The sequence below is a fragment of the Schistocerca nitens genome, chromosome 3 (assembly GCF_023898315.1).
Source record: "Schistocerca nitens isolate TAMUIC-IGC-003100 chromosome 3, iqSchNite1.1, whole genome shotgun sequence".
Taxonomy (NCBI): domain Eukaryota; kingdom Metazoa; phylum Arthropoda; class Insecta; order Orthoptera; family Acrididae; genus Schistocerca; species Schistocerca nitens.
This window is the reverse complement of record NC_064616.1, coordinates 416,049,556-416,076,483: the sequence shown is the minus strand read 5'-3', so window position 1 is coordinate 416,076,483 and position 26,928 is coordinate 416,049,556. Positions and strand designations below refer to the sequence as shown.

Here is a 26,928-nt window from a genome sequence, read left to right as displayed (position 1 = left end):
TCCAGGAAATCTTGAGATGAAAGTCTGTATGGGGAGACAGGCGACGGATTATTATCTTCGATGAATTTTTCGTTGAAAATTCTCTATCTTGTTGCCCTACGTCAAAATTGGTTACTCAGAATAGTCTCCCAGACATACTCAAAGCAGTTTTTACTTTTCATTTTATTTATTCAGCTGCACATCCAGTTCTTGTCTTCAAATGCCCTAAATACAAAAAATAACCAGCTGATTCTGTGGTATTGCTCTTAAAATGTAAAAGCTTTTTTAGGTATGTTGGTTTCACACGATCTTGGTGTTATTACAAACGGTTTTATGTTTGCCTACAGACTTATTCGGTACGTTAATCCAATATTTGTTTACGAATAACTACGCTGAAGGCAAACAACAAAGAATTTTCGGTTACATGAAAGTGGCTCAGGTATTTCCCATCAAAACAATCTGTGAACTTCCTCTACGTTTGATATGAATAGCTGTAGCAAATGAAATCTCATTTTCTCTTTTCTCTGTCAGTTCTGAATAACTGTTATACTTACGCATATATTCATCAAGATACTAAGCGCAGTTGAAGATGATAATGCTGTTGTAGATGTCTTGCTTTGAACAAACGGCTGTGATTAGAAGTGGTGAATAATATAAACTCCACAGAAATTAAAGAAAACAATTAATTAACAACCTTGAACTCACACACACACACACACACACACAAGCGCGCGCGCGCGCATACACCCACGCATGGTTGACAGGTCACTGGACCAAAAACGATAAACACACACATGAGTGACAGGTCTCTGGACCAAAAAACGATGAGACAGATACTTTGCAGCACACTAAAATCTTCACCCTAAGAGCTTAGGTTAGAGTGCAGATACTACAAAATATTTTAGAAGTTTTGTCATATACGTTTCACCGTCGATAAAATAACGGTAAGTCCCCCACTCTCGTCAACATATGAAATGTACTCAGATAAAAGGTGGGAAACCGTGATTTTTAAGCAACAGGCACAGAGACTGGTGGGTTCACCCGCCAGAGTACGAATCCATGCATTAATTGATATTAATTGGCAGTGTCCCATTAGGACGTAGCTCAGGGTGACTTCGCAGTTAGTTTTGTGACGGCCTTCGTAGCGACAACACTTCGCTGTAGAAACGGCCTACGAAGTCACCGCCACACTTTTAATAGCGGGCCGACCGGTCCGCTGGAACAGTGAACAGAAAGATGAAAACCCAAACACTCGGATTAAATGAAAGTCGGTACTTATCTTTATTAACGAAGATACAGGAACACAGTAGTGAACTCCGTGTCTACAGAAATCTGTCTAGTTCGAGTCGGAGCGGCTAGGTCAGCGTCGGCTGACGACAAACAACAACTCTGCTGCGATGAACACACAACTGACTAGCAGGTACACAATTCGGTGGCGAGTCTACAACTGAGCGGCGAATCCAGAACTGTCCTAGCGCTCGCGACTCCAGCGCTTAAGAAGCCAGAAGCCAGCGGTGGCGCGCGCAACTTGCGGCGATTTCCTGTATCGCTGGCGCTGCTTATGCGGACGGCGTCCGGACTTTGATGCTGCCAACCTTTTTGGCAGCGGGCTCGGTTGGCATTACTGGCTAGGATATAACACTCCTCCCCCCCAAATCGCCGCACCGTCGTTGAATAATGACGTGGCGAGCGTCGACGGCGGGGGAGGGGTCTGGCCGCAGACGTAGCAGAAGAGACCGGGGAGGAGACTGTTGTCGGTGGCAGTCCCCGGTCCGCACCCCAGCATTTGCTGCGCGGGGCCTCGGGAAACACCGACTGAAAACCGAGGTCAGGGTGCACGCCTGTGACCACGGGCGCAGCTTCTGGTACTGGACGCGACGGGGCGTCGGGACCCAGGAAGAGAGGTAGCGTCTCCTGACGCTGCGTCGACGGCTGCTGAGTGGGCGCCGGACAAGGCGCTGCGGTGTCAGACTCCTTGGGGGTGCCCAAGGAAAGCGGCTGCAGTACAGGCTGCACAGCCACCGCTTGGGAAGGCGGCCCGGCTGAGGGGTCGACGTCCATCAGCTCCGAAGGCGGTGGCGACTGAAGAGGGACCGCAGGCGCCGGAGCGACCACCCGGGGCGCTCCCGCATGAAGCTGCGCGGGAGGCATCAACGGGACGGGCTGTCGGCGTGGTAGCGGCGACGGCTGCTGCTGCTGCCCTGGGGGCGGCAGCGAAGTCGGAAGGCGCGGCTGGAACCCACCGCGGACCAAATCTGTGGACAAAGAACGAGCGGCAGAATCCGGGCGGCCAGCGCGGCGCAACTGGTTCTGATGCCTCCTGTGCACCCCAGTAGCACCTTGAACAGTATAAAAACCGCGACCCTGGACACTTATCACGGTACCACGTTCCCAACGACGGCGACCGTGATAAACCCTGAAAAAAACGGCGTCGTGGCGCTGAAAACGCGTGCGATGCTCAGAAGCGGCGGGTCGATCCGGGGGGTGCAACAACCGTAGTAGGGTGCGAGGACGACGGCCGTGGAGAAGCTCCGCAGGCGAAGGGCCGTCGCGTGGCGTGGCCCGGTACGACGACAGGAACGTGATGAGGGCCTGCTGACGAGAGTGCGTAGCACGAAGGCGGTCCATATGATCCTTGAATGTGCGTACAAAACGTTCCGCTGCACCATTCGATTGAGGGTGGAACGGCGGAGTAAGAACATGGCGAATGCCATTGGCAGAACAAAAACTTTCAAATTCAGCAGAGGTAAATTGTGGACCATTGTCAGACACTAAAACTTCTGGAGGACCCTCAATACAAAAAATTGAAGTCAACGCCTGTATAGTTTGTGCAGACGTTGTAGACTGCATGGGCACAACAAACGGAAAATTACTAAATGCATCTATCACGATGAGCCAACGAGAATTCCAATATGGGCCAGCGAAATCAATATGTACTCGCTGCCAGGGACCGGCAGGGCGTGCCCACTTAAAATAGCGTTGAGGCGGAGCAGCTTGGTGTTCGCCACACGTCGAACAATCTGTAGACATCTGCGTAATCTGCTTATCAATGCCGATCCATGTACAATGACGGCGGGCAAGCTGCTTGGTGCGGACCACTCCCCAATGACCTTGATGCAACAAGTCGAGGACCTTGGATTGGAGCACTTGGGGAACCACTACACGAAGCTGGTCATTCTCGGTGCGTAACAGCAAAACTCCGTGCGAAACAGACAACAGATGACGTTGCGGATAATAGCGACGAACCACAGGATCCGATATGTCCTTTGCCTTGGACGGCCAACCACGTTGAACAAAACTTAATAGTAAACTCAGATGAGGATCCGTAGCTGTCTCACGTGCCACCTGACGATAATCAATCGGAAAATCCCGGAGGGATTGATGCTCATCGGCGTCAATCTGATGGCAAGAGTCGTCAGAGGAATCGAAGACCTCATCCGCAGCAATCGGCAATCGAGAAAGCGCGTCAGCGTTTGCATGCTGAGCTGTAGGGCGATACAGTATCTCATACTGGTATTGTGATAACAAAAGAGCCCAACGTTGTAGTCTCTGAGCTGTCCGCTGAGGAACTGGTTTAGACGGATGAAACAGCGACGTCAGGGGCTTGTGATCTGTGACTAAATAGAATGGTCTACCATAGAGGTAGTGATGGAATTTTGTGACACCGAACACAATAGCCAACGCTTCCTTGTCCAATTGGCTATAATTACACTGAGCTTTGTTTAACAATTTAGATGCGAACGCAATAGGACGTTCGGTGTTACCGACTCGGTGAGACAACACAGCACCGAGACCGAAAGAAGAAGCATCACAAGCTAACACCAGAGGCTTGTTAGGGTCGTAATGGACCAGACAACGATCATTCAATAAAGCCTCTTTTAGCTGCTGAAAGGCTGATTGGCAATCAGCTGGCCACACAAACGGAACATTCTTACGGCGGAGACGATGCAACGGTGCAGCAATCTGTGATGCATTAGGTATAAACCTAATATAATATGTAAATTTGCCAAGAACTGCTTGCAATTCATGCAGATTGCGAGGGGCGGGCAAATCACGAATAGCTGCTAAATGTGACTGGGAGGGATGAATGCCTTGAGCATTAATAACATGTCCCAGATACTCCAACTCCGTAAGGAAAAATGAACATTTATCGATGTTGCAACGTAGGCCTGCCTGAGACAACACTGTAAACAAACACTCCAAATTACGGAAATGTTCAGCAGGCGTCCGACCGGACACAACAATATCGTCTAAATAGTTGCAACACGATGGCACATTAGCCAAAAGTTGGGACAAAAAACGCTGAAAAACAGCTGGAGCTGACGCACAACCAAAAGGCAAACGCAGAAAACGGAACAACCCCAACGACGTGTTTATGACAAAATATTGTTGTGATTGCTCGTCGAGGGGCAATTGCAAATATGCTTCACGGAGATCAATTTTGGAAAAGAAACGAGCTTCCCCTAACTTATCCATCAGCTCGTCAGGTCTAGGCAAAGGAAAAGAATCAATGACAGTCTGAGGATTAACTGTCGACTTAAAATCAGCACACAAACGTAACTTGCCAGACGGTTTCTTTATAATAACTAAGGGAGAAGCCCACTGGCTCGCTGAAACGGGTTGAATAACACCGTTGTTTTGCCAACGACGAAGTTCATCTGCTACAGGTGCCCGGAGGGCGCGAGGCACTGGACGAGCACGAAAAAATCGAGGCTGAGCATTATCTTTTAACGTAATATGAGCGGCAAAGTTCGCAGCACAACCTAATTCGTCTTTAAATATGTCACTGTATCGTTTACACAAATAGGTTATGCTGTCTTGAGGAACAACAACAGAATTAAGTTGCAACACATTGTCTTGGATAGACAGGCCAAACAAGTCAAAACAGTCTAATCCGAAAATGTTTACACTGTCTGTAGCGCGGAGCACTGTGAATGAAACTGTTTTTGTATTGCCACGGAATGTGGCTGGCACGCTACATACACCTAACACAGGAATTTGTTCTCCACTATAAGTAGCCAAAGAATGTTTTGCCGCTGAAAGTTTAGGGCGGCCGATAGCCGCATACGTAGCACTATTTATGAGAGTCACAGACGCACCAGTGTCTAATTGAAAATTGAAGGTCTTATCCTGGATGCGTAGCTTCACAAATAGTCTGGATCGGTGCAGTGGAGGCGGAAGACACAAAATCAGCGCGTTTAGCGCGTGTTCGCTGCTTACGACAACTCGTGGGTTGGGCGGGTGGAACAACAACTCCCGCTTCACTTGCAGTCTGTACATTACTTTTTACAGCGTTTGAATTACGCTTGGGTCGCATAGCAGAGGGCTGGGTGGGTGGCTTATTGCGAACAAGTTTATTACCCACACGAACCGTGGAAGAGTCTTTAAACGCGACCTTCTGGGCGGGCTGGCTTTGAAGAACATGAATATCCATGGGCTGGGCAGCACTAGAATTGTTCTTGCGTTTACGCAAACAAACAGTCTGGATGTGTCCTTTCCTTTGACAAAGGTGACAAACCGCGTTTCTTAACGGGCAACGTTCACGAGGATGAGCAAGAACACACTTAGGGCAAGACTTAAGTCTATCATTTTGCACACGCGGCTGACGAATGTGTTTAACATGACGCGGCCGGCTAGTGTTTACAGTCTGACTCTGCCGGTGGGGCCGCGAGCGTGACATAACTTGCTTAGCACAGGCAATTTGAGAAATACGTGGCTGATCTAACTCACACTCAACCTAGTCAAAAGTATCTTGGGCTTCAATAATGTTCATCACAGTCTCTAATGACGGGTCAGGCAACTTTAAGTTAGCAGCACGAATACGAGAATCGGCAATGTTTTGAGTAATAGCGTCCCGTAACATGACATCACTGTAGGAAGCTCCACACACACAATTAAATCGGCACTGACGGGTGAGGCCCCGTAAATCTGTTAACCACTGTTTATTAGATTGATGTGGCAGTTTCTTTAATCTGAAGAACTTGAATCTGGCCGCTGCCACATGAACTCGCGACTCGAAATACTCAGCAAGCTTGGTAACAACAACGTCATAGTCTAAAGCTTCTGGCTTGGATTCCGGGAACAACTTACAAAGTAGTCGATAGACTTCCACGCCTGCAGTGGAAATTAAATAAAGCTGCCGCTCATTACCTGTGATTTTGTAGACTGACATGTGCGCCTGCAACTGCGCGAAATATTCTTGCCATTCTTCTCGTGATGCCTCAAAAGCACGAAAAGGCGGTGCTGCCTGTGCTTGTTCCTTGTGTGGTGGTGGATTAGCCGCTTGTTTGGCGATTGCTTCCACCAGACTTTGTATTTGCTGACTCTGTAACAAGATCAACTGTTGTAATTCGGCAGACATAGTGAACACAAATTAAACCAGCCCCCAAAATTCTATCTCAAGAAACAAGTTAAACCAGCACTGCACACGAGTTCGGAAGTCCTCGTCGCCAGTTTTGTGACGGCCTTCGTAGCGACAACACATCGCTGTAGAAACGGCCTACGAAGTCACCGCCACACTTTTAATAGCGGGCCGACCGGTCCGCTGGAACAGTGAACAGAAAGATGAAAACCCAAACACTCGGATTAAATGAAAGTCGGTACTTATCTTTATTAACGAAGATACAGGAACACAGTAGTGAACTCCGTGTCTACAGAAATCTGTCTAGTTCGAGTCGGAGCGGCTAGGTCAGCGTCGGCTGACGACAAACAACAACTCTGCTGCGATGAACACACAACTGACTAGCAGGTACACAATTTGGTGGCGAGTCTACAACTGAGCGGCGAATCCAGAACTGTCCTAGCGCTCGCGACTCCAGCGCTTAAGAAGCCAGAAGCCAGCGGTGGCGCGCGCAGACTTGCGGCGATTTCCTGTATCGCTGGCGCTGCTTATGCGGACGGCGTCCGGACTTTGATGCTGCCAACCTTTTTGGCAGCGGGCTCGGTTGGCATTACTGGCTAGGATATAACAGTTAGAGGTATGACGCACACCATGACTAGATTACTTTTACCAGGGACAGTTTATCTTCACCGTTTCCATGCGCTCTAGCGTCCAATTAGCCCTGGTACTCAGCTAAATGAATTTAAAATTCTCCTGCTGAGGATGATGGGGACGTTTATCCTGTGTTAATTGCACCAACTCCTCTGTTGTCTACATTTGCTGCTACAGTAATCGTAACAGAAGAAATGTTCAAATGTGTGTGAAATCTTATGGGACTTAACTGCTAAGGTCATCAGTCCGTAAGCTTAGACACTATTTAACCTAAATTATCCTAAGGACAAACACACACACCCATGCCCGAGGGAGGACTCGAACCTCCGCCGGGACCAGCCGCACAGTCGATGACTGCAGCGCTCCAGACCGCTCGGCAAATTCCGCGCTGCGTAACAGAAGAAAAATTGTATGTTTCGATGACGCTCCCCATGAACTCTAACTAAAAACATAAACGCCACTCAAGGATTAGGGCCTAGGTCTGTTAGGACTAGCTGACTGTTATCCACACGGTAGTACTGGAAGTGCTCTCTGATCGTGGGACATTTGATCAGCATTTACCAAATTCATCCATTCGTTACTGTCTGCAGGTGAATCCCGATCACCCCACCTATTGTCATTACGAGGCGGAGTGGAACCCGTTCAAGAACTCCCTAGCTCAGAAAAAGTCTGAGGGTATAACAGGAATCGAACACGCATCGTTCCTTATGTATACCATCCTAGCATCTAGTCTCCAGACCACTTTTCCCCATATATAACGGAGAACACGATCGGCGAAACAGCATGCCAAAGATAGAAACAAGAATTGAAGAGGGTCATATTCTCCGACGGATCTCCTCGGCAGATCAGTGTAAATATATGCGCTGTGAAACTGATCTGAAGTAATATAAAACGTTTCCTTAACCAATCACGAATTTCGAGGGAACATGGCTACACATTATGGATGGTCTTATCAAACGCAAAACTGACTATAGCTTTACGTGAAATCACTCTGGATGCGATGGACATAAAAAAAGCCAGCGAATCCGCCACCAAACAAAATACCACACATGGATAGACAAAGACGGCTCTTTCACTGACGTACCCTCAGAAATGAACACATACCGCACCAAAAGCTAACTGCTACGCTCAAAGGGCTGCGGCGGAGCTGAGGAGTAAAGGCGTCCAACCGCTGTCGCTGCTCCAGTAGAACAGATGTTTCGGCTATGGTGACGATCGATTACTGCATTACAAGAAATAAAGATTTTAAGGACCAAACTTCAAGTCTCTAAAGTGTGACAAACGGGTATGCTGAAAATCAAATGTGAAGCCCCAAAAGTCACATTTATCAAAACTGTGAACAATGCACCTCATCAACAGTTTTGGTACATCAAAAACAGACTGTGTAAAATTAGAGAGGCCAGACGCAGTTTTTTAAGTTAAACCATTAAAACTTAACTTCTCTCAGTATTTCTTCTGTTTTCTGATCGTCAGCTGCATCTGACACTATGTTATTTGAAGGGTGTAGAAGGAATAAAAGACAGACGCAGTAGATGATTTATTATTGTGGACATTCTGTTAGTAACACGGCAACGCGGGAAAAGGGAAGTCATAAAATGGATATTTATAGTTTGATGGGGAGAGAGAGTAGTTAACATGCCTCCAAATAGCAAAATAGGCCGTCTTAAATTAAGAGGAAATGACTTTGACCGATGCTGGATCCGCAACTGCGATTAATTGTTTAATCCCTCCTGAAGCTATCATTTCTTTCTTTCTTCGTTGTACGATTGCAATCAGTTAAAAATTAAATGTAAAAATAAGAGAGATTTTAAGGTATCATAGGATTATTACAACTTACTTTACAAAAAAATGCATCGATGGCACGTACAGGTCTCTGCAAATGTTATGTTTAAATAATGAGCACCGTCATTGTGCTCATGACTGCAGGTGTCACACTTGTCATAAAATTGATATCACTAGCTCCTTTAGTAGGGGTGCATGTCACACTTTTTAAAATTATGAATATTTCATGTACCATCGCACTCAACAAACTCGTTATGGCCGCACAATGCTTAATGTGGTTAAGGAACTTCGGAAATGCTGTTGTAAACATTTTATGCTGAAACATACACAAGCCGGCCGGAGTGGCCGAGCGGTTCTAGGCGCTACAGTTTGGAACCGTGCGACCGCTACGGTCGCAGGTTCGAATCCTGCCTCGGGCATGGATGTGTGTGATGTCCTTAGGTTAGTTAGGTTTAAGTAGTTCTAAGTTCTAGGGGACTAATGACCTCAGAAGTTAAGTCCCATAGTGCTCAGAGCCATTTGAACCAAACATACACAAACATAGAGAAACGATGTACACGACATACAGAAACGATGTACGCAGGGTTTTTCTTTCATGGGGAGTGATGAGATAGATTAGCTTAAACTAAAAGGCCTAGGTCGAGTAACTAAAATACACTGAATTATGCAGTTCAACAATACACTGCAAGAAAAGAAAATGCAGCACCCTCAAGGAATGTGTTCAGTGGCACCAGGATATAATATGTGCATACTGAGGGGTTGTTGTGTTAGCGATTTATGCGGCGTGGTCATCATCGCTCAGATGACGCTCAGGTGGCCTCTCTGTGTGCCCTCTGTTTTGAGTCTGCAGGCAGTAACTGAAAAACAGTTACAATAATTTTAGGGTACAACCACGCCCGTCGACGAGTACGTACTCCTGTTGAACAACTTCAATCATTTGAATGGAGTCGCAGCGTGGGTCTGCGAGAAGCTGGACACAAGTGCCGACAAAATGCTGCGCATGTTGAGCACGGTGTATCTGTGGTGTGTTGCAGTGGTCTGTGGAACATTGCAAATTTTTGCGATATACATCTGAGTAAATTAGCTTACCACGCCTATTTTCATTCTCTGCTTTCGTATGGCATCATATTCTGGGGTAACTCATCATTGAGTAAAAGAGTATTCATTGCACAAAAGCGTGTAATCAGAATAATTGCTGGAGCTCATCCAAGATCATCGTGCAGCCACTTATTTAAAGAGCTAGATATCTTCACTGAAGCCTCACAATATATATATTCACTTATGAAATTTGTTATTAGCAATCTGAACGAATTCAAAAGTAATAGAAGTGTACATGACTAGAACACTAGGAGAAAGGAAGATCTTCGCTACTCAAGGTTAAATCTAACTTTGGCTGAGAAGGGGGTAAATTATGCTGCCACGAAAGTCTTTGGTCACTTACCTAATAGCATCAAATTCTGACAGATAGCCATATAGCATTTAGAAGGAAATTAAAAGAATTTCTCAATGGCAACTCCTTCTACTCATTAGATGAATTTTTGATATAGTAAGTGGGTAATTTCCCCAACCGCCACAAAAAAATTAAAAATATTAAGTGTCATGTAATATTTTGTGTAATGTAATATCTTGTATGGACACCTTTTATTAACGTGACACGTTCCACATCATTACGAAGTCTCGTATTCATGATCTATGGAACAAGTACTAATCTAATCTAATCTAATTCCCTTACCTGTAGACTAGGTGCTGGACGTTCGCGTAGTGCTTGCATAAGTCAAGATATTGACGCACTGTGCGAGCAGCGATGACCGACCGAACATCATCCAGGTACGAAATTCGGGTCCATGTTACTTCTGATGCATTACCAAGGACCGGGGAACCGCCTGCTTGTCTCTGATCAGGTTACCATTCACAACACGACCCGCCTGTACGTCGCGAAGGTTGGCCTTAGCTAGCTCGCTCGCTCAACTCAGCACAATAAATGTGTTGTTAACACGTAACTGGGTGTTTACGTTCCAACGAGAACTGCATATTCTACTGAAATCTGCTTTTATAGAGTCTTACTGATTACTACTACTGCAACTGTGCAGTAGCTGTAATTTAACATCTATGCTCTGCATAAATGACATAACAGCTCATTTACAGCATTAAGTCTCTACTGCTTAACAGTCTTCATTTAATACAAGATGTAATGCCTCATCCAACCGATAACATTTTATTGTTGTAACTAGTACAGTCGTAACAATTTATTAGTAGGCATATGGACTTTCGATCGTTGTAGGACTAATAAGCAATAAGACTCCATAATAGCGGATTCCAGTAGACGATGCAATTCTCATTTGAACGTAAATATGCAATTACGAGTTAACAGGTGCAGAAGCGTAGTTTCTCTGCTGAGCTGAGCGAGAGAGCGATTCAGGGCTACCTTCGTGACGTAATAGTCGCCGCGGCCTGTATTTTGTCTTGGGCCTCGTTACAAGGGGACCTTGTAGTCTTGGAAATTCACGTCGGGATGAGACTTCGCAAGTTAGTACTATACATCAAGGGTGACATCATAGAGCCCATTATGCGGAAAATTCCGAAAAAAGGGACTCTAAGGTTTTAAACGTATCTCATACACATCTCATATGTGGGTCATAAGGACTGCAGCAGTAGATGAGTGAAGCAGGTCAGTACGTAGAGTGCTAGATTGTCAATTTTTCATTGTTTTAAAAAATTATAACGATTGTTAAATTACGTCATTTACCTGAAGTACTATCAATTAAGTCATAAATAATTTTATTTTATTTACGAAACAGCTGTCGCAGCTATTTAAAATGTGTACAACACCCATCAATATTTTCTTTTTAAAAAGTTGAATAATTTCAAATGCATTTTAATGGAGGTAAATTAATTACCACTGTCACAAAATTCTGGGAGAAGTTACCATTGTATAAATTTTTTACCATATCATGTTCATTTGTCAATTTTGTATTATATGTGCAAGCACCAAAATATATTGGTCATCAACACCGAAAATAAAAATATTTTGGCTCCTTGCACTATTTACGAAGGACGATTGTTTATAGGAAAACCGTATTTTTTTCTTTTTTTAAAAAAAGGATCTGCTGAAAAACATACTTCGTTGACATTCCTGAAAACTTGTCTTTCATCAGAAAACCTAGAAGCATACCAGGTATCTCGGATCATTTCCTTAAAAATTGGAGATGACTGCTCATAGTTGACTATTGATTGTATTTCTATACTGTCTTGATGATAATTTATTTCTCTATTATTTTCAATAAGATAAGCGCCATTTTGTATACGCTTTATCAGATTTTTTACTTGTCTATAAAAATATACGTCACATGTTTGAACAAGTGGAGTACCTTTCGGAGGAGTCACTTTAATTTTACGTGTTGGGGATTTCTCGTGTTGCTGAAAGATGTCGTCGTATAATGCAGGCCTTGCTTGTACACGCCAAAAGTCGATAATTAACAGAAACCGTAGTTGACCCACACAAGACTTCAAACACCGCTTGAGAAAGTCAGTATACAGTTCTGTCTCAAGCTTCCCAGGTTTAGAAGACATTGTTACAACGTTTGTAAATTTTGCTCATATTATTTTACCGTTTTTTGAACTTGGAGGGAGGGGGGGGGGGGAACAAAGTTACCGGTTGCCTCTAGTAAACAAACACACACTTGAGGTAGGGTATTAGTGACAGCATATTGAACGGTGTATGTATGCGTCACTTCAAGTCGTGTCTTTTGACGTAAGTTGGTTCAAATAGCTCTGAGCACTATGTCACTTAACTTCTGAGGTCATCAGTCGCCTAGAACTTAGAACTAATTAAACCTAACTAACCTAAGGACATCACACACATCCATGCCCGAGGCAGGATTCGAACTTGTGACCGTAGCGGTCGCTCGGTTCCAGACTGTAGCGCCTAGAACCGCACGGCCAGTCAGACCGGCCTGAAGTAAGTAGTTTTGCTTTCTTTGACAGCCGGAGTCCTGCTGTACACCAACTGATACTGATATCCTGGAAAGAAAAAAACAACTGAAACTGAAGTATTTTGTCAGAGAATCGTAAAAATAGAAAGTAAAATGATTTTCTAAATACCCTGTAATACATACCTGTCTGGTCAGTGTTGACAACCAAATCTTTGTTGAAATTCCGTATTTGTTTTAAGGTGTGGATTAGAAAAATGTCAGCAGCAGCCAAGGTTTCTTTGATCATCGCTTTTTATTTTCTTGAAACAAATTTTGACACTATTCACTGACGAACCCCGTGCTTATATTTGAATCTATGAACCCAGCTATCAAGAGCTTTAAATTCAAAATCTGAAAACTGTTGTGCTGCTGCTAAAGCCCACTGTTGTAAATTCCTTGTAGTCACTTACCGGTAATTCTCTTGAGCTTAAACAAAACGATCATACGTCGAGGAACTGATTTCTGCATCTTATCGAATTCATTGCTTCCTTTCCTTATTTCTTATTCCCACTGGCATTAATATTCTTTCTTTCTTAACCGGCTGTATCCTCTTTTTTAATGTTTGTAGTTTCCATGTGGGGTGAGGCTTTGCGATACTATCAACGTTAATTTTGTAATCCAAAGAAAGACGGTTTACTTCTGTTGCCTTCTTTTCTTCTGTTTCACATTCATCCGATGAGCTGTGTCTTCGTTCTTTTCGAAAGGTTCACCTTCATAGTTTTGATTTTCGTGAGCAAGTTCATCATTGGTCACAAGTATTTTTTCAGCCAACATGTCCATAGTACATCTGTAAATTTCTTCACCCATCAACATTGCTTCACGAAAAATAGGCGTTGAAGATTACGAAGCAATCAAATTATTACCACCAAGTAAGCTTTCGTAACAAAAAACCGCATCTTTCAACATCACCTTCGACACTTCACTGTATAGTGAATCTGCAGCTTCTGATGCTTTCGCGATGGTTTTAATTCACAATATTGTAGAAATTCCTACACTATTTCACATTATAGAATGCTCCAATCTCAACTAAAATCAGAAATGAACTGGCATTATAGAATGTAACGCCCATTGCTCGATTAGCATCGTGCGGGCTTTAACTCTTCCTGACCGTCTGCCTGGATGTATATAAAATAGGGTAACAGCTACAGTCTGATTTTGCAGGAAGACACTGGTCCCTCGGATTTAAAACGAGTATTTGTAACGTTTCAACAGCTTCTATTACCGCCCAATTATGTAATAACAGTAATTAACACTTTAATTTACCTACATTAAATGCATTTGAATTTATTAAATTTCTTAAAAAAAACGTATTGACGAGTGTAATTCACATTTGAAGTATCCTGTGATAGCCATTTCACCAACAACATTATTTTATTTATGATTTAACTGATAATACTTTGGTTCACTAACTTTATTTAAAAGTTATTATAATTTTTAAAACAGTTAAGAAAACGAAAGAAAGATCGAAACCGAATCGGGCGTATGATATGCTAGTACGCTACTGACTGAGCTATTTCACCTCTGTCATGAATTGGTATTTCTGACAATATAATCGGTACCCATGAGCTATACTTAAAACTTTAGAGCCCTTTTCCTCGGAATTTTCTCGGTAGTGTGCTTTAAGACTTCTATGAGAGGACACCCTTGAGGAATACTACCAACCTGCGAAGTCCCACGCGGAACTGAATTTCCGGGACCGGAAGGTACCCTTGTTAGATCCCAAGATGATCCACAATGATCTAAACATGTAATCTAATCAAAAATGTGCAACGGAGACGCAACAACAAATGAGAATTGTCTTCATTATCCAAACAGTTGCCGAATCAAAAAATGGCTCTGAGCACTATGGGACTTAACTGCTGTGGTCATCAGTCCCTTAGAACTTAGAACTACTTAAACCTAACTAACCTAAGGACATCACGCACATCCATGCCCGAGGCGGGATTCGAACCTGCGACCGTAGCGGTCACGCGGTTCCAGACTGTAGCACCTAGAACCGCACGGCCACTCCGGAGTTGCCGAATCCATCAAGACGGTTATGTCGACTATAAACAGAAAACCAAACTCCTCCCGAACAGGCCATGAAGGCCCAACGATACCGACCGGCCGCCGTGTCATCCTCAGCCCATAGGCGTCACTAGATGCGGATATGGAGGGGCATGCGGTCAGCACACCACTCTCCCAGCCGTATGTCAGTTTCCGAGACCGGAGCCTCCACTTCTCAATCAAGCAGCTCCTCAGTTTGCCTCACAAGGGCTGAGTGCACCCCGCTGGCCAACAGCGCTCGGCGGACAGGATGGTCAGCCATCCAAGTGCTATCCCAGCCCGACAGCGTTTAACTTTGGTGATCTGACGGAAACCGGTGTTACCACTGCGGCAAGGCCGTTGGCTATGTCGACTATAGTGAATTAATTTTGAGTCTGATGTTTCGGATTTTAATTTATTACTAATACTCGCGTATTCCTGCCGATTTAGTAAATAAAAAAATGTTACAATATAAAAGTCCGATTTAACGTTTAATACCAAATATTTCCGTTTGATAATAAACATAGACTTTAAGTAAAAGTAATTGCTGCTAGTGAGGTTCGAACTAGAGCCCTCACGATTACATTGCCTATACAACACACGCGCCGTGACCAGTGAATTTACTATTATTGTAGAAACATTTTGTATTTAGCAGCCTTCGGATATTTTCAGACTTTAAAGGCCATGTTTTCGAGTTTTTTGAGAATTGATTCTTACTGCTGTAGGTAATTGATGTCCGGGTGTCATCATCCTAAAAATCCTATCGAATAGGGCCACTCTGTAAAGTACCTTTATCAGGCGAGAATAAAGCCAAGCGAATGTTTTCTCTGTCCAGCATTTATTGTACTATCAGACGATGGAGTTTTACTGCCGCGCTTTACCATGCCAGGGGGTAAAATGTGGTTTCATGATTTGCCGCATCTAGGTCTTAGTGATACCGCTTTTCAGCCTCGTCTCTACACCCATAAGAAGTTGAAAACATTTGTATTCCCTACGAAAGTGATGGTGTTCGATTTCTTCACCCACGGAGACTCCATGGATACTTGCATAATCTTACATGACCACACCCGAACGGCCGCGCAGGGTAGCCGTGCGGTCTAGGGCGCCTTGACACGGTTCGCGCTGCGCCCCTCGCCCCCCCCCCCCCCCCCCCGCCGTCGGCGGTTCGAGTCCTCCCTTGGGCATGGGTGTGTGTGTTGTCCTTAAGTTAGATTAAGTAGTGTGTAAGCCTAGGGGCCGATGACCTCAGCAGTTTGATCCCATAGAACTTACCACAATTTTCCAATTACACCCCAACGCCAAAGCTTCGATTACTCGTGATTTGGTCCAGAGTTTCAGATGGACTGTGTTAGAAAACCCACCTTACAGGTTACATCACGCACCCATAAATTTCGTCTCTTCAGACCGGTAAAGAAGCACTTTTAGAAATACGTAAAGAAGCACTTTACAACTGAGGCCGACTTTCAGGAGGCTCTTGTTATATCTGCTACATCTACATCTACATCTGCATACATACTCCGCAAGCCACCGGACGGTGCGTGGTGGAGGGTAACCTATACGAGTACCACTACTAGTGCCGGCCGTGGTGGCCAAGCGGTTAAAGGCGCTACAGTCTGGAACCGCGCGACCGCTACGGTCGCAGGTTCGAATCCTGCCTCGGGCATGGATGTGTGTGATGTCCTTAGGTTACTTAGGTTTAAGTAGTTCTAAGTTCTAGGGGACTGATGACCTTAGAAGTTAAGTCCCATAGTGCTCAGAGCCATTTTTTGCACCACTACTAGTCACTTCCTTCGCTGTTCCACTCGCTAATAGGGCTAAGGAAAACGACTGTCTACATGTACGGAACCTAATTTTTCTAATCTTATCTCCGTGGTTCTTACCTGACATGTAAGTTGGCGACAGGAGAATAGTTCTGCACTCACACTCGAATGTCACTTTTCTTAATTTTCACAAAAGAACACCACCTGCCCTCCTGTGATTTCTATTTGAGCTCCCAAACCATTTCCTTAATACTTGCGTGTTGGTCAAACCTATCGATAACTAATTTAGCAGCCTCACTCTGAGTAACATCAACGGCTCCCTTTAATCCGACCTGATGCGGACCACAAATACTTGAACAGTACTTAACAATGTGTCGCACTAGTGTCCCATATGGGGTCTCCCTTACAGGTGTACCACACATTCCAGAAATTCTCATAATAGGTCGACCATTCGTCTTCACTACTACAATGCTTACATGGTCATTTTATTTCATATTGCTTTGCAATGTTACGCCTAAATATTTAATCGACGTGATTGTGTCAAGCGAGACACTACTAATGCTGTATTGGAACATTATGGGTTTGTTTTTCTAATAATCTGCGTTAACTTGCATTTTTCTACATTTAGAGCTACTTGCCATTCATGACACCAGCTAGAAATTCAATCTAAGTCATCTTGTATCCTCGTACAGTCACTCAACGACAACACCTACCCCTCACACCGCAGCATCATCAGCAAACAAATGCAGATTGCTGCTCACTCTGTCAGCCGTAACATTTATGTGTACAGAAAATAACAGCTTTCCCACCACACTAAGGAAGTCTTCCAGCTACCCTGGTATCTGGGAAGTTATTCCGTTCGGTTGGTACTTTCGTTAACAGTAGGCAGTGTGGCACCGTGTCAAATGCTTTACGGAACTGTAGTAATATGGAATCCACCTGTTGCTCCTTCATCTATCGTTCGCAGGGTATCACTTGAGAAAAGAGCAAGGCGAATTTAGCACGAGGGATGCTTTCTATAACCGTAGAGATCTGTGAACAGAAGCTTTCCCTGTCAAAGAAATTTATTATATTCCAACAGATGATATGTTCAAGTATTCTGCGGCAATCCGATGTTACGGATATTGGCTTGTAATTCTGCAGGTCCGTTCTTTTACCCTTTTTAAATACATAAATCACCTGCCCTTTTTTTCCTTGGGACATTGCGCTGGGCGAGAGATTTCCGATAAATGCAAGCTAAGTAAAGGGTCAATGCAGTAGAGCACTCGTTGCAAAACCGAACTGTGAGTCCATCAGGACCTGGCGTTTTATTTGCTTTTAAATCTTTCAACTGTTTCTCTATGCCAGGGATGCTTCGTACTACGTCATCCGTATGGGAGTCTGTACGATGATCAAACGACAGTATGTTTGCACTATTCTCCTGCGTCAATGATTTTTCAAATTTGAAGTTGAAAACTTCGTCTTTACTCTTGTTATCTTCTATTGCCACACCAGAGTGGTCAACGAGTGACTGGATGGAAGCCTTAAACACACTTACCGATTTTATGTGGGACCAGAATTTTCTCGGGTCTCGTCAAGATCTTTTGCTAAAGTATGACGGTGGTAGTTGTAATTTCGAAACATCGATCTTTTACAGACGCTCGAACCTTTTTGAGTTTTCCTGTCGTCATTTGAGCGTTCTCTTGTGATCCGAGAGTCCAACAGCCTTTGCTTCCTCAGAATTTTTCGAATTTAGTTGTTAAACCGGTGTGGGTCTTTTCGGGCCTTCATATACTCGGTGTGTACATTCTCCAGAGTATGATTTACAGCCCGTTTAAACTTTGTCCATAATTGCTCTATATCTATTGTACTGGTACTAAATGTTGTCAATTCATCATCTAAATGGGATGCTCACAATTGTCTGTCTGCTCTTTCTACCAGAAATACTCTGCTGGCCTTCGTGATAGATTTAGTAACTTTCGTAACCAAAGTCGCTATGATGATATCATGGTGGCTAACCACTGTCTCTATACTGATACCGTCGATTAGGTCAGGTCTATTTGTAGCTACAAGGTCTAAAATATTCCTACTGCGTGTGGGAAGTCGAACTAACCGCTCAATACAGTTTTTGGAAAACATGTTGAAAATAACTCTCTTTCTGAGCCCACTGCAATTAATCCATAGACGTCGCAGTCTATACTTGGTAGGTTAAAGTCGCCTCCAACTAATATTGCGTGATCTGGGTATTTCCACACTAGTGACCGTAGACTTTCTTTGAATGATTCTAAAATCATCACAGTGGAATCGGTGGTCGGTAAAAACATCCAATAATTAAATTGGTCCTACACGTGGGCGTCGATTTATTTTATTTCAGTTTCGACAGATCGGTACCTATGGAACAAATACTTAGACTACCATAAAGACTATCTGGAGAGGTAGTACGTACCACTACGTTAGTAACTCTGTGTATGTCTTCAGTTTAGAGCCCATAGAATGCTCTTTTTCTTTCTGTTGGACATTCGTCTATTGTGTAGCCTACTCCGCTTTTTCAGTTTCCACGTAGTCACGCCCTAAACATCTTCAGCGAAAATTGTCACCTCCAATAAATGGAAGCGAAGTGCTAGCAGTATAATCTCAAATACTACATTTCTTTGCCCTTAACACGGATGACGAAAATACGTACTTTTAAGAAAATCATTATCCGCTTCTTGCTTTAACAAAGATGTGCTATTGGTCGATTATGTATTACAAATCATTTTCACATGAGAGTCTTTTAAAGTGTTGATCCTCTACGTATGTCGCATGCACATAATAGTGCTGGTATCAGTCCAGCGACGGCAGGTATCCGTTCAATATAATTGCAGATTACATTCAAAACCTTCAGTTAAAAATACCCACACGCAATCAGATATGCAGTATGATAAATGTATAGTTTGACTTAACATATATAACAGTTATTATCACATGCCTAGCTGATTAAAAGCCGTTCTAGTTAATTACATGGAAATGAACATAGTGAAATCTCCAGAAGTTATAAACAGAAGGCACCCACCTAATGTCTCGAGAAGTGTAATATGACAGTGATCCTAGCACCAGCCTTCTCAAGTATGATTTCAAGGCAATATTTCTACAGGCGTGCGTCAGTGGAGTGGAAAAAATTTGATTTCAACGCAATATTCCTGGAGGAGTGCGCCTGTGCAGTGGAAGCCGACTGTGATCTTTGATGGAGAGCAAGTCTGTAATTTGAGCTGAGAGCTGAAGCTGAGGAAATCCGAATACTCGAACCAGAAATCAAATCAGGATTGGGCGCTGGCGGCACCGGTGTCGCAGGACTTCTCTTCCTAATTCCATTGTGGCGCCGCAGACACTGAGCCGCTCTTGCGTGCACCGCCAAGCTTCCTTTATGCTCCGTCGCATTTTTCTGCAATACTACCAGTATCACCACTGCAGTAATATTTCAGGCACGACACAGGAGTCTATAAAAGAATGAACAAGAACAATCGCAATCACGTGAAATGCCAAAAAGCAGTAACGCTTCGTAAAGCACACACGATGGCACAGTTTTCTGCGACTTAACTGAAAGATTTTCCATTTGTATTCGCAGTGAATCAGTAGCAGTGTACGGAACCAACATGTTTTTTTCTACACGTATTATTTTTTTCCAGCACGATACACTTTCAGTTAATACCTTACAGTCCAGATAACATTTTGACAGCGGGCTCTTTGCATTATTTGACGGAAAATGTGCTTGCAATACTAATGCACGATCTTTCCACGTGAAAGAAAGAAGAAAGGAACGTCATGTCAACGTCGAGTTTATTACACATCAAGCTCTAACTCAGTTGGAGACAGATGGTATACTGGTGGGCTTAATCCGTTACCCCACAATTTATGTGAATTTATTTGGGAACACTCTATACCATTTAAGTACGCATTTTTCCATGTTCGGTCTTTAACCTAGTGTTCTAAAATTAGTCGTTATCCCGTTCATGGTATTTTTGCATTCATATTATTTGAATACATTCGCGCGGTAACAATAAAAAATAATTAACTACATGAAACTCGTGTTATTTGTACTTTACTGGTAGTTCTGACTCATTTTATTCCACACTAGCTGAGTACCCGCTGTTCTCACGTATGTATTTATTTCCATCTTCTGTTAGTTCACTTCTTCCTCTTCCCTCTCTCTCCGTCCACCCTCTCCCCTCTCTCTGTCCATTGCATCTACCACTCTACGTGTTCATCTTCTACTGCCGCTACTTGAATCCGTCTCCACCTTCCCTCTCTCTGTTCATGCATCTTCTCCTCGCCCCTCCACAATCCACGTAATCACCCTTACCGTAATAAGAGGTAAGAGGATGGTGGTTCTTATCATAGTAGTATTTCTTTCCAGACCGTAACTAGACGGTCCGGTCTTATTTATGTGACCACCGCCTATTTTCGACGTCAACGTGCAGTCACCACTCACAGACGACAGGCGGTAGCACTAACAGTGAAAACTATATACAGCGTGTCTGAGAGACCGGGAACAGTGTAGCCGTTGTCGTAATGCGGAAAAGGAGCGATTTATCTGACTTCCAGAAGGGCACGATCACCGGCTTTCGGGTCATGTGTGGAAGCATTTCCGAAACGGCTAAGATTGTAAACGATTCACATGCCACCGTGTTAAAGTTTACCGTGCATGGCAAAACTGCGCTATCCCGGAACTGTTGCCCACTCAACTGTGGTGCACCAAGGGCCATAGATGACAGGGGTGAACGATGGCTGCGGAGATGTGTACCGGTGAATAGACGTCCAACTGTTCAACAAATTACCGCCCAGATGAACCAAGGGGCTTCTAACAGTGCCTCCCCAACTACCTTTTGCTAACGTAGCAGCCTGTGGGCCTCACGCATCTAGTTCATGCACCAATGCTGGCTGCCGTTCGTTGGGTACGAAGGCTGGAATTTGCAAGAAAGTGCCGCAACGGGACGTCCACTAACTGGCGACAGGTGGTCTTTCAGATGAATCTACATCTACATACATACTCCGCAATCCACCATACGGTGCGTGACGGAGGGTACCTCGTACCACAACTAGCATCTTCTCTCCCTGTTCCACTCCCAAACAGAACGAGAGAAAAATGACTGCCTATATGCCTCTATATGAGCCCTAATCTCTCTCATCTTATCTTTGTGGTCTTTCCGCGACATGTAAGTTGGCGGCAGTAAAATTGTACTGCAGTCAACCTCAAATGCTGGTTCTCTAAATTTCCTCAGTATCGATTCACGAAATGAACGCCTCCTTTCCTCTAGAGGCTCCCACCCGAGTTCCTCAAAGCATTTCCGTAACACTCGCGTGATGATCAAACCTACTAGTAACAAATCTAGCAGCCCGCCTCTGAATTGCTTCTATGTTCTCCCTCAATCCGACCTGATAGGGATCCCAAACGCTCGAGCAGTACTCAACAATAGGTCGTATTAGTGTTTTATAAGCGGTCCCCTTTACATATGAACCACATCTTCCCAAAATTCTACCAATGAACCGAAGACGACCATCCGCCTTCCCGACAACTGACATTACATGCTTGTCCCACTTCATATCGCTCTGCAATGTTACGCCCAAATATTTAATCGACGTGACTGTGTCAAGCGCTACACTACTAATGGAGTATTCAAACATTACAGGATTCTTTTTCCTATTCATCTGCATTAATTTACATTTATCTATATTTAGAGTTACCTGTCATTCTTTACACCAATCACAAATTTTGCCCAAGTCATCTTGTATCCTCCTACACTCACTCAACGACGACACCTTCCCGTACACCACAGCATCTTCAGCAAACAGCGTCACATTGCTATCCACCCTATCCAAAAGATACTTCCCTGGGGCACTCCAGATGATACACTTACCTCCTGTGAACACGCACCCTCAAGGACAACGTACTGGGTTCTATTACTTAAGAAGTCTTCGAGCCACTCACATATATGGCAACCAATCGCTTATGCTCGTACCTTTGTTAGGAGTCTGCAGTGGGGCACCAAGTCAAACGCTTTCCGGAAGTCATGGAATATGGCACCCGTCTAATACTCTTCATCCATGGTTCGCAAGATACCATGTGAAAAAAGGGCGAGTTGCGTTTCGCAGGAGCGATGCTTTCTAAAGCCGTGCTGATGCATGGACAGCAACTTCTGTGTCTCAAGGAAATTCATTATATTCGAACTGAGAATATGTTCGAGAATCCTGCAACGAACCGATGTTAAGGATATTGGTCTGTAATTTTGAGGATCCGTCCTTCTACTCTTCTTATATACAGGCGTCACCTGCGCTTTTTCCAGTCGCTCGTGACTTTACGTTGGGCAAGAGATTCGCGATAAATGCAAGCTAAGTAAGGAGTCAATGCAGTAGAGTACTCTCTGTAAAACCGAATTCGATCTCATTCTATGCTCCATCACACAGACGGCCGTTGGCATGTATGGCGTGAAACATCTCAAACCAAACACGCTGGCTTCAGGTGGGATCTTAATGGTGTGCGGAATGTTTTCATGGCATTCTCTGGGTTATCTCGTCATTATGGAACGCACAATGGATCAACACAAGTATGCATCTATCCTTGGGAACCCCTACATGCAATCTGTTTTTTCCTCGGCACGACGGCACCTACAGACAGGAAAAACCAACGTGTCACAAAGCTCGCATTATACGTGCGTAGTTCGAAGAGCACCAGCATGAGTTTACCCTTCTCCCCGGCCACCAAACTTCGTAAACTTAAACCCGATCGAGAATCTGTGGAAGCACCTGTATCGGGCTGTTCGCGCCATGGATCCTCAAACGAGGAACGTGGCGCAGCTGGACACGGCACTTACTCGTAAGTTGGCATGGCTCCATGTCCCTGTCGGTACCTTACAGAACCTCATTGACTATCATCCTACACGTCTGCACTGCAAACGATGGTTATTCAGGATTTTAACAGGTGGTCACAGTAATGTGACTGGATCGTGTAATACGTGTATCAACATGTCAAATATGTTTCTCACATATTTAAAATATTTCACACGTAGTGAATATTATCCTGCAGTTTTATTTTCACCCAGATTAATGTTTATGACGTCGCATCTCCTGAACTATGAGTCATACAGTAATATAATTTTGCAAGACCTGCAGTGGTTTGTATGTCTACTGTGAGCGAAATTAATTGTTGTGAAAAAAGTTAACAGTACTGGATTAATAAATTAAATGGTCGTGTATGATGTGGCAGTTTTTCTCGCATCTCAATATTTGACGTCGTATCTCCTGAAGTTTGTGTCGTACAATGATAAATTTTTGCAGGTACATTCGGCGGCTTATGTGGATACTGTGTACCAAATTTGTTGCGAATAGAGTTAGTAGGAAAGGAAAATAAATTTAAACGTCATGCATGATACGACCTTTTTTCAAGAATTTTAGCCGGCCGGTGTGGCCGTGCGGTTCTAGGCGCTTCAGCCTGGAACCGCGTGACCGCTACGGTCGCAGGTTCGAATCCTGCCTCGGGCATGGATGTGTGTGATGTCCTTAGGTTAGTTAGGTTTAAGTATTTCTAAGTTCTAGGGGACTGGTGACCACAGATGTTAAGTCCCATAGTGCTTAGAGCCATTTGAACCATTTGAACCAAGAATTTTAGTGTTTGTGACGATGTATCTCATGAAACATGTGTTTCACACTGATTTAAGTCTGCTGGTACATTCAGGGGTGTTTTTGAATACTGTCTACAGAATGTGTCGCGAATATTGTCGGTAGTAAAGTAGTAGTAAATTAAAACGTCATTCTTTATGCGGCAGTTTTACTGCATGAACAGCAACAAAAGGTTTCGTGAATGTTTGAAATTGTGTGTAATGCTTGTTGCAAGTCACTAGGTGCTGTCTTCTCAGATACTGGCTGAAAAAGAAATGCGTATGCACGCGTCGTGTGCTACACTGATTTTACATCCTCACTCCAACCCCCTTCACGGGTGCGTCGTTCTTACCCCTACAGCGATTCTTTTCAGACAGTGAGTGATACGTGTCCCATGTTTGGTTGAAATCGGTCCTGTGCTTTAGGAGGAGATGTGGAACATACACACATACATAACTGAATACATACTTTCACCTAATTTTTATAATATGCATGGATATCAAACTTATTTCACCAATCCTCAGAAACTCCTGTTTTAAGGGGTAGTTGCTTGTTTCACCGGCTCCTAATTTGGACAATTGCTATAAAAGTTGTAACTCTTGTACTAACCGACGTTTAGTGAGGTCAGCATGAACCATGTGCTTCTTTGTGCCCTATTGTCAGCTATAAGCTCTGTGAGTTGAGGAACAGATCGTCTGAAGACAGCGGTGACTTTGTTGAAGTTCTCGTCCATCGTTTTCTGTAAGTGGCGAGGAGAACTGCTGTTACAAGATAAGTGGCAACATAATGTTTTATTTATGAGTGAATATGCATGATACAACCTCAGTTTTTCAGACAGTCCTGATCCTGTGTTCGTTGTGGTTCGTTTGTGGGAAACTGACAAAGAGAAAATGACAACTTTGCTTATAATGTGCCCCTATAACTTTCCGATGTTGTACGGGTACAATTTGAGAAATTTGCTCGCATAGTGAGCTTTAAAAAATGCGTTTACCTTATTAGTGCAATATAATGCTTATAGATGGTATTGTGAATTTTTTAATGTGTGCTTTATCCTAATTTATTAATTAAGTAGTTACTTCCTTTTAGTATGGTAACAGTAAGACGTCAAGGAAGTAGAGCACAGATAAATTGCATTTAAGTGTAGCTGTGGATGTGCTCACATATAAAATGTGCCTAACCCAAAAATTAAGATGAATGCTGAAAATAAAATCGAAAAATTTAATGCTAACTGGGATATAAAAAATTTGGCCACAGTAAAATGTTGTCTATCGAAATTGGAAATGAATAGGAAGCACATGTTCTTACATTTGAAGAAATGATGTACTGTTTAAGCACGGCGGGCATAACAAACTTACATTCGACCATTTAGAATGAAACATATTGTACCATAATTTCAATGTAGCAAAGTCTGGAAAAAAGATGCTAACCGAAGCCAATGAGAAGAAATCTAACACTACAGCTCCACCTGTGGAAATGAACTGTTTGGAGACTGCGCGAAAACAACCTCATACGCTCATTCGTAATACAGAGCGATGGTGTAGCAAGTTTTGTGCGAAGAATATCGAGTGATCATCTTCATGAAATACAAAATATGGTCTCATGCAATTTGTGCAGGGTGGGGAAAGGGGGAAAAATTATACTGAGATGCCTGCAAATAGTGATATAGAAGCACTCCGTCCTCAGGCCACGAGTGGCCTACCGGGACCTTCCGACCGCCGTGTCATCCTCCGAGGAGTATGCGGATAGGAGGGGCGTGGGGTCAGCACACCGTCTCCAGCCATCCTGATTTAGGTTTTCCGTGATTTCCCTAAATCGTTTCAGGCAAATGCCGGGATGGTTCCTTTGAAAGGGCACGGCCGATTTCCTTCCCAATCCTTCCCTAACCCGAGCTTGCGCTCCGTCTCTAATGACCTCGTTGTCGACGGGACGTTAAACACTATCAACCAATCAGCACACCGCTCTTCCGGTCGTTATGATGGTATTCTTGACCGAAGCCGATACTATTCGGTCGAGTAGCTCCTCAATTGGCATCACGAGGCTGAGTGTACCCCGAAAAATGGCCACAGCGCATGGCGGCTGGATGGTCACCCATCCAAGCGCCGGCCACGCCCAACAGCGCTTAACTTCGGTGATCTCACGGGAACCGTTGTATCCACTGCGGCATGGCCGTTACCTTGCAAATAGTGATATAAGCACTAAAATAGGGAACATTTCTCTTAGATTAGTACTTCTCTCTAAGCTCAGGGACATAGTTCATAAGAGCAGTACAGTTCATGGAGCCAGTAGTACAAATTACATTCATATTTTGTACCACTAACAGATGTTTAAAAAATTAAGTACTGTGTGTTTATTTTTCTCAGATTCCCTAGTCTTTTAATCATATACCAAGAACAACATCCTACAGTTGAGGATGGCATTGCTTAAATAACTTTGTAACTTGTTGTTCAGGCTGTAATAAGTAAAATCTCAAAAGCTGTACAGTTTAGGCAACTCTCCACAAAATTAAAAAATTTACATAAACATCAATTTTTATCCACACAACTAAAGTTAACTCTGAAATTTAACTGGATGGAACATCACGACGCTCTTGAGTTAATTGGGTGGAGGGAGTAGGGTCGGCGTGTGGTATAATACCCAACAGTTGTTCAGAAGGGAGACTAGTAGTAGTAGTAGTAGTAGTAGTAGTAGTTGCTGTTGTTGTTGTAATGGTGGTGGTGGTGGTGGTGGTGGTGAGGGTGAGGTTGGTGCAACGACTAATAGGATGAGATTTATCTGTGCCGTATTCCATACTTGTAAAAGCACGCTGCAT

At 43.8% G+C, this 26,928-nt stretch overlaps 1 protein-coding gene across 1 annotated transcript; it reads right to left on the bottom strand.

Moving 5' to 3' along the window:
- Positions 1 to 170: 170 nt before the first annotated feature.
- LOC126249259 (proline-rich protein 2-like) lies at positions 171 to 26,928 on the bottom strand. The gene is made up of 3 exons (XM_049950915.1): positions 26,754 to 26,928; positions 1,796 to 2,234; positions 171 to 204 (listed from the first exon to the last, which is right to left on the bottom strand). The coding sequence occupies exons 1-3, from the start codon at positions 26,926 to 26,928 to the stop codon at positions 171 to 173; spliced, it is 648 nt and encodes a 215-aa protein (XP_049806872.1).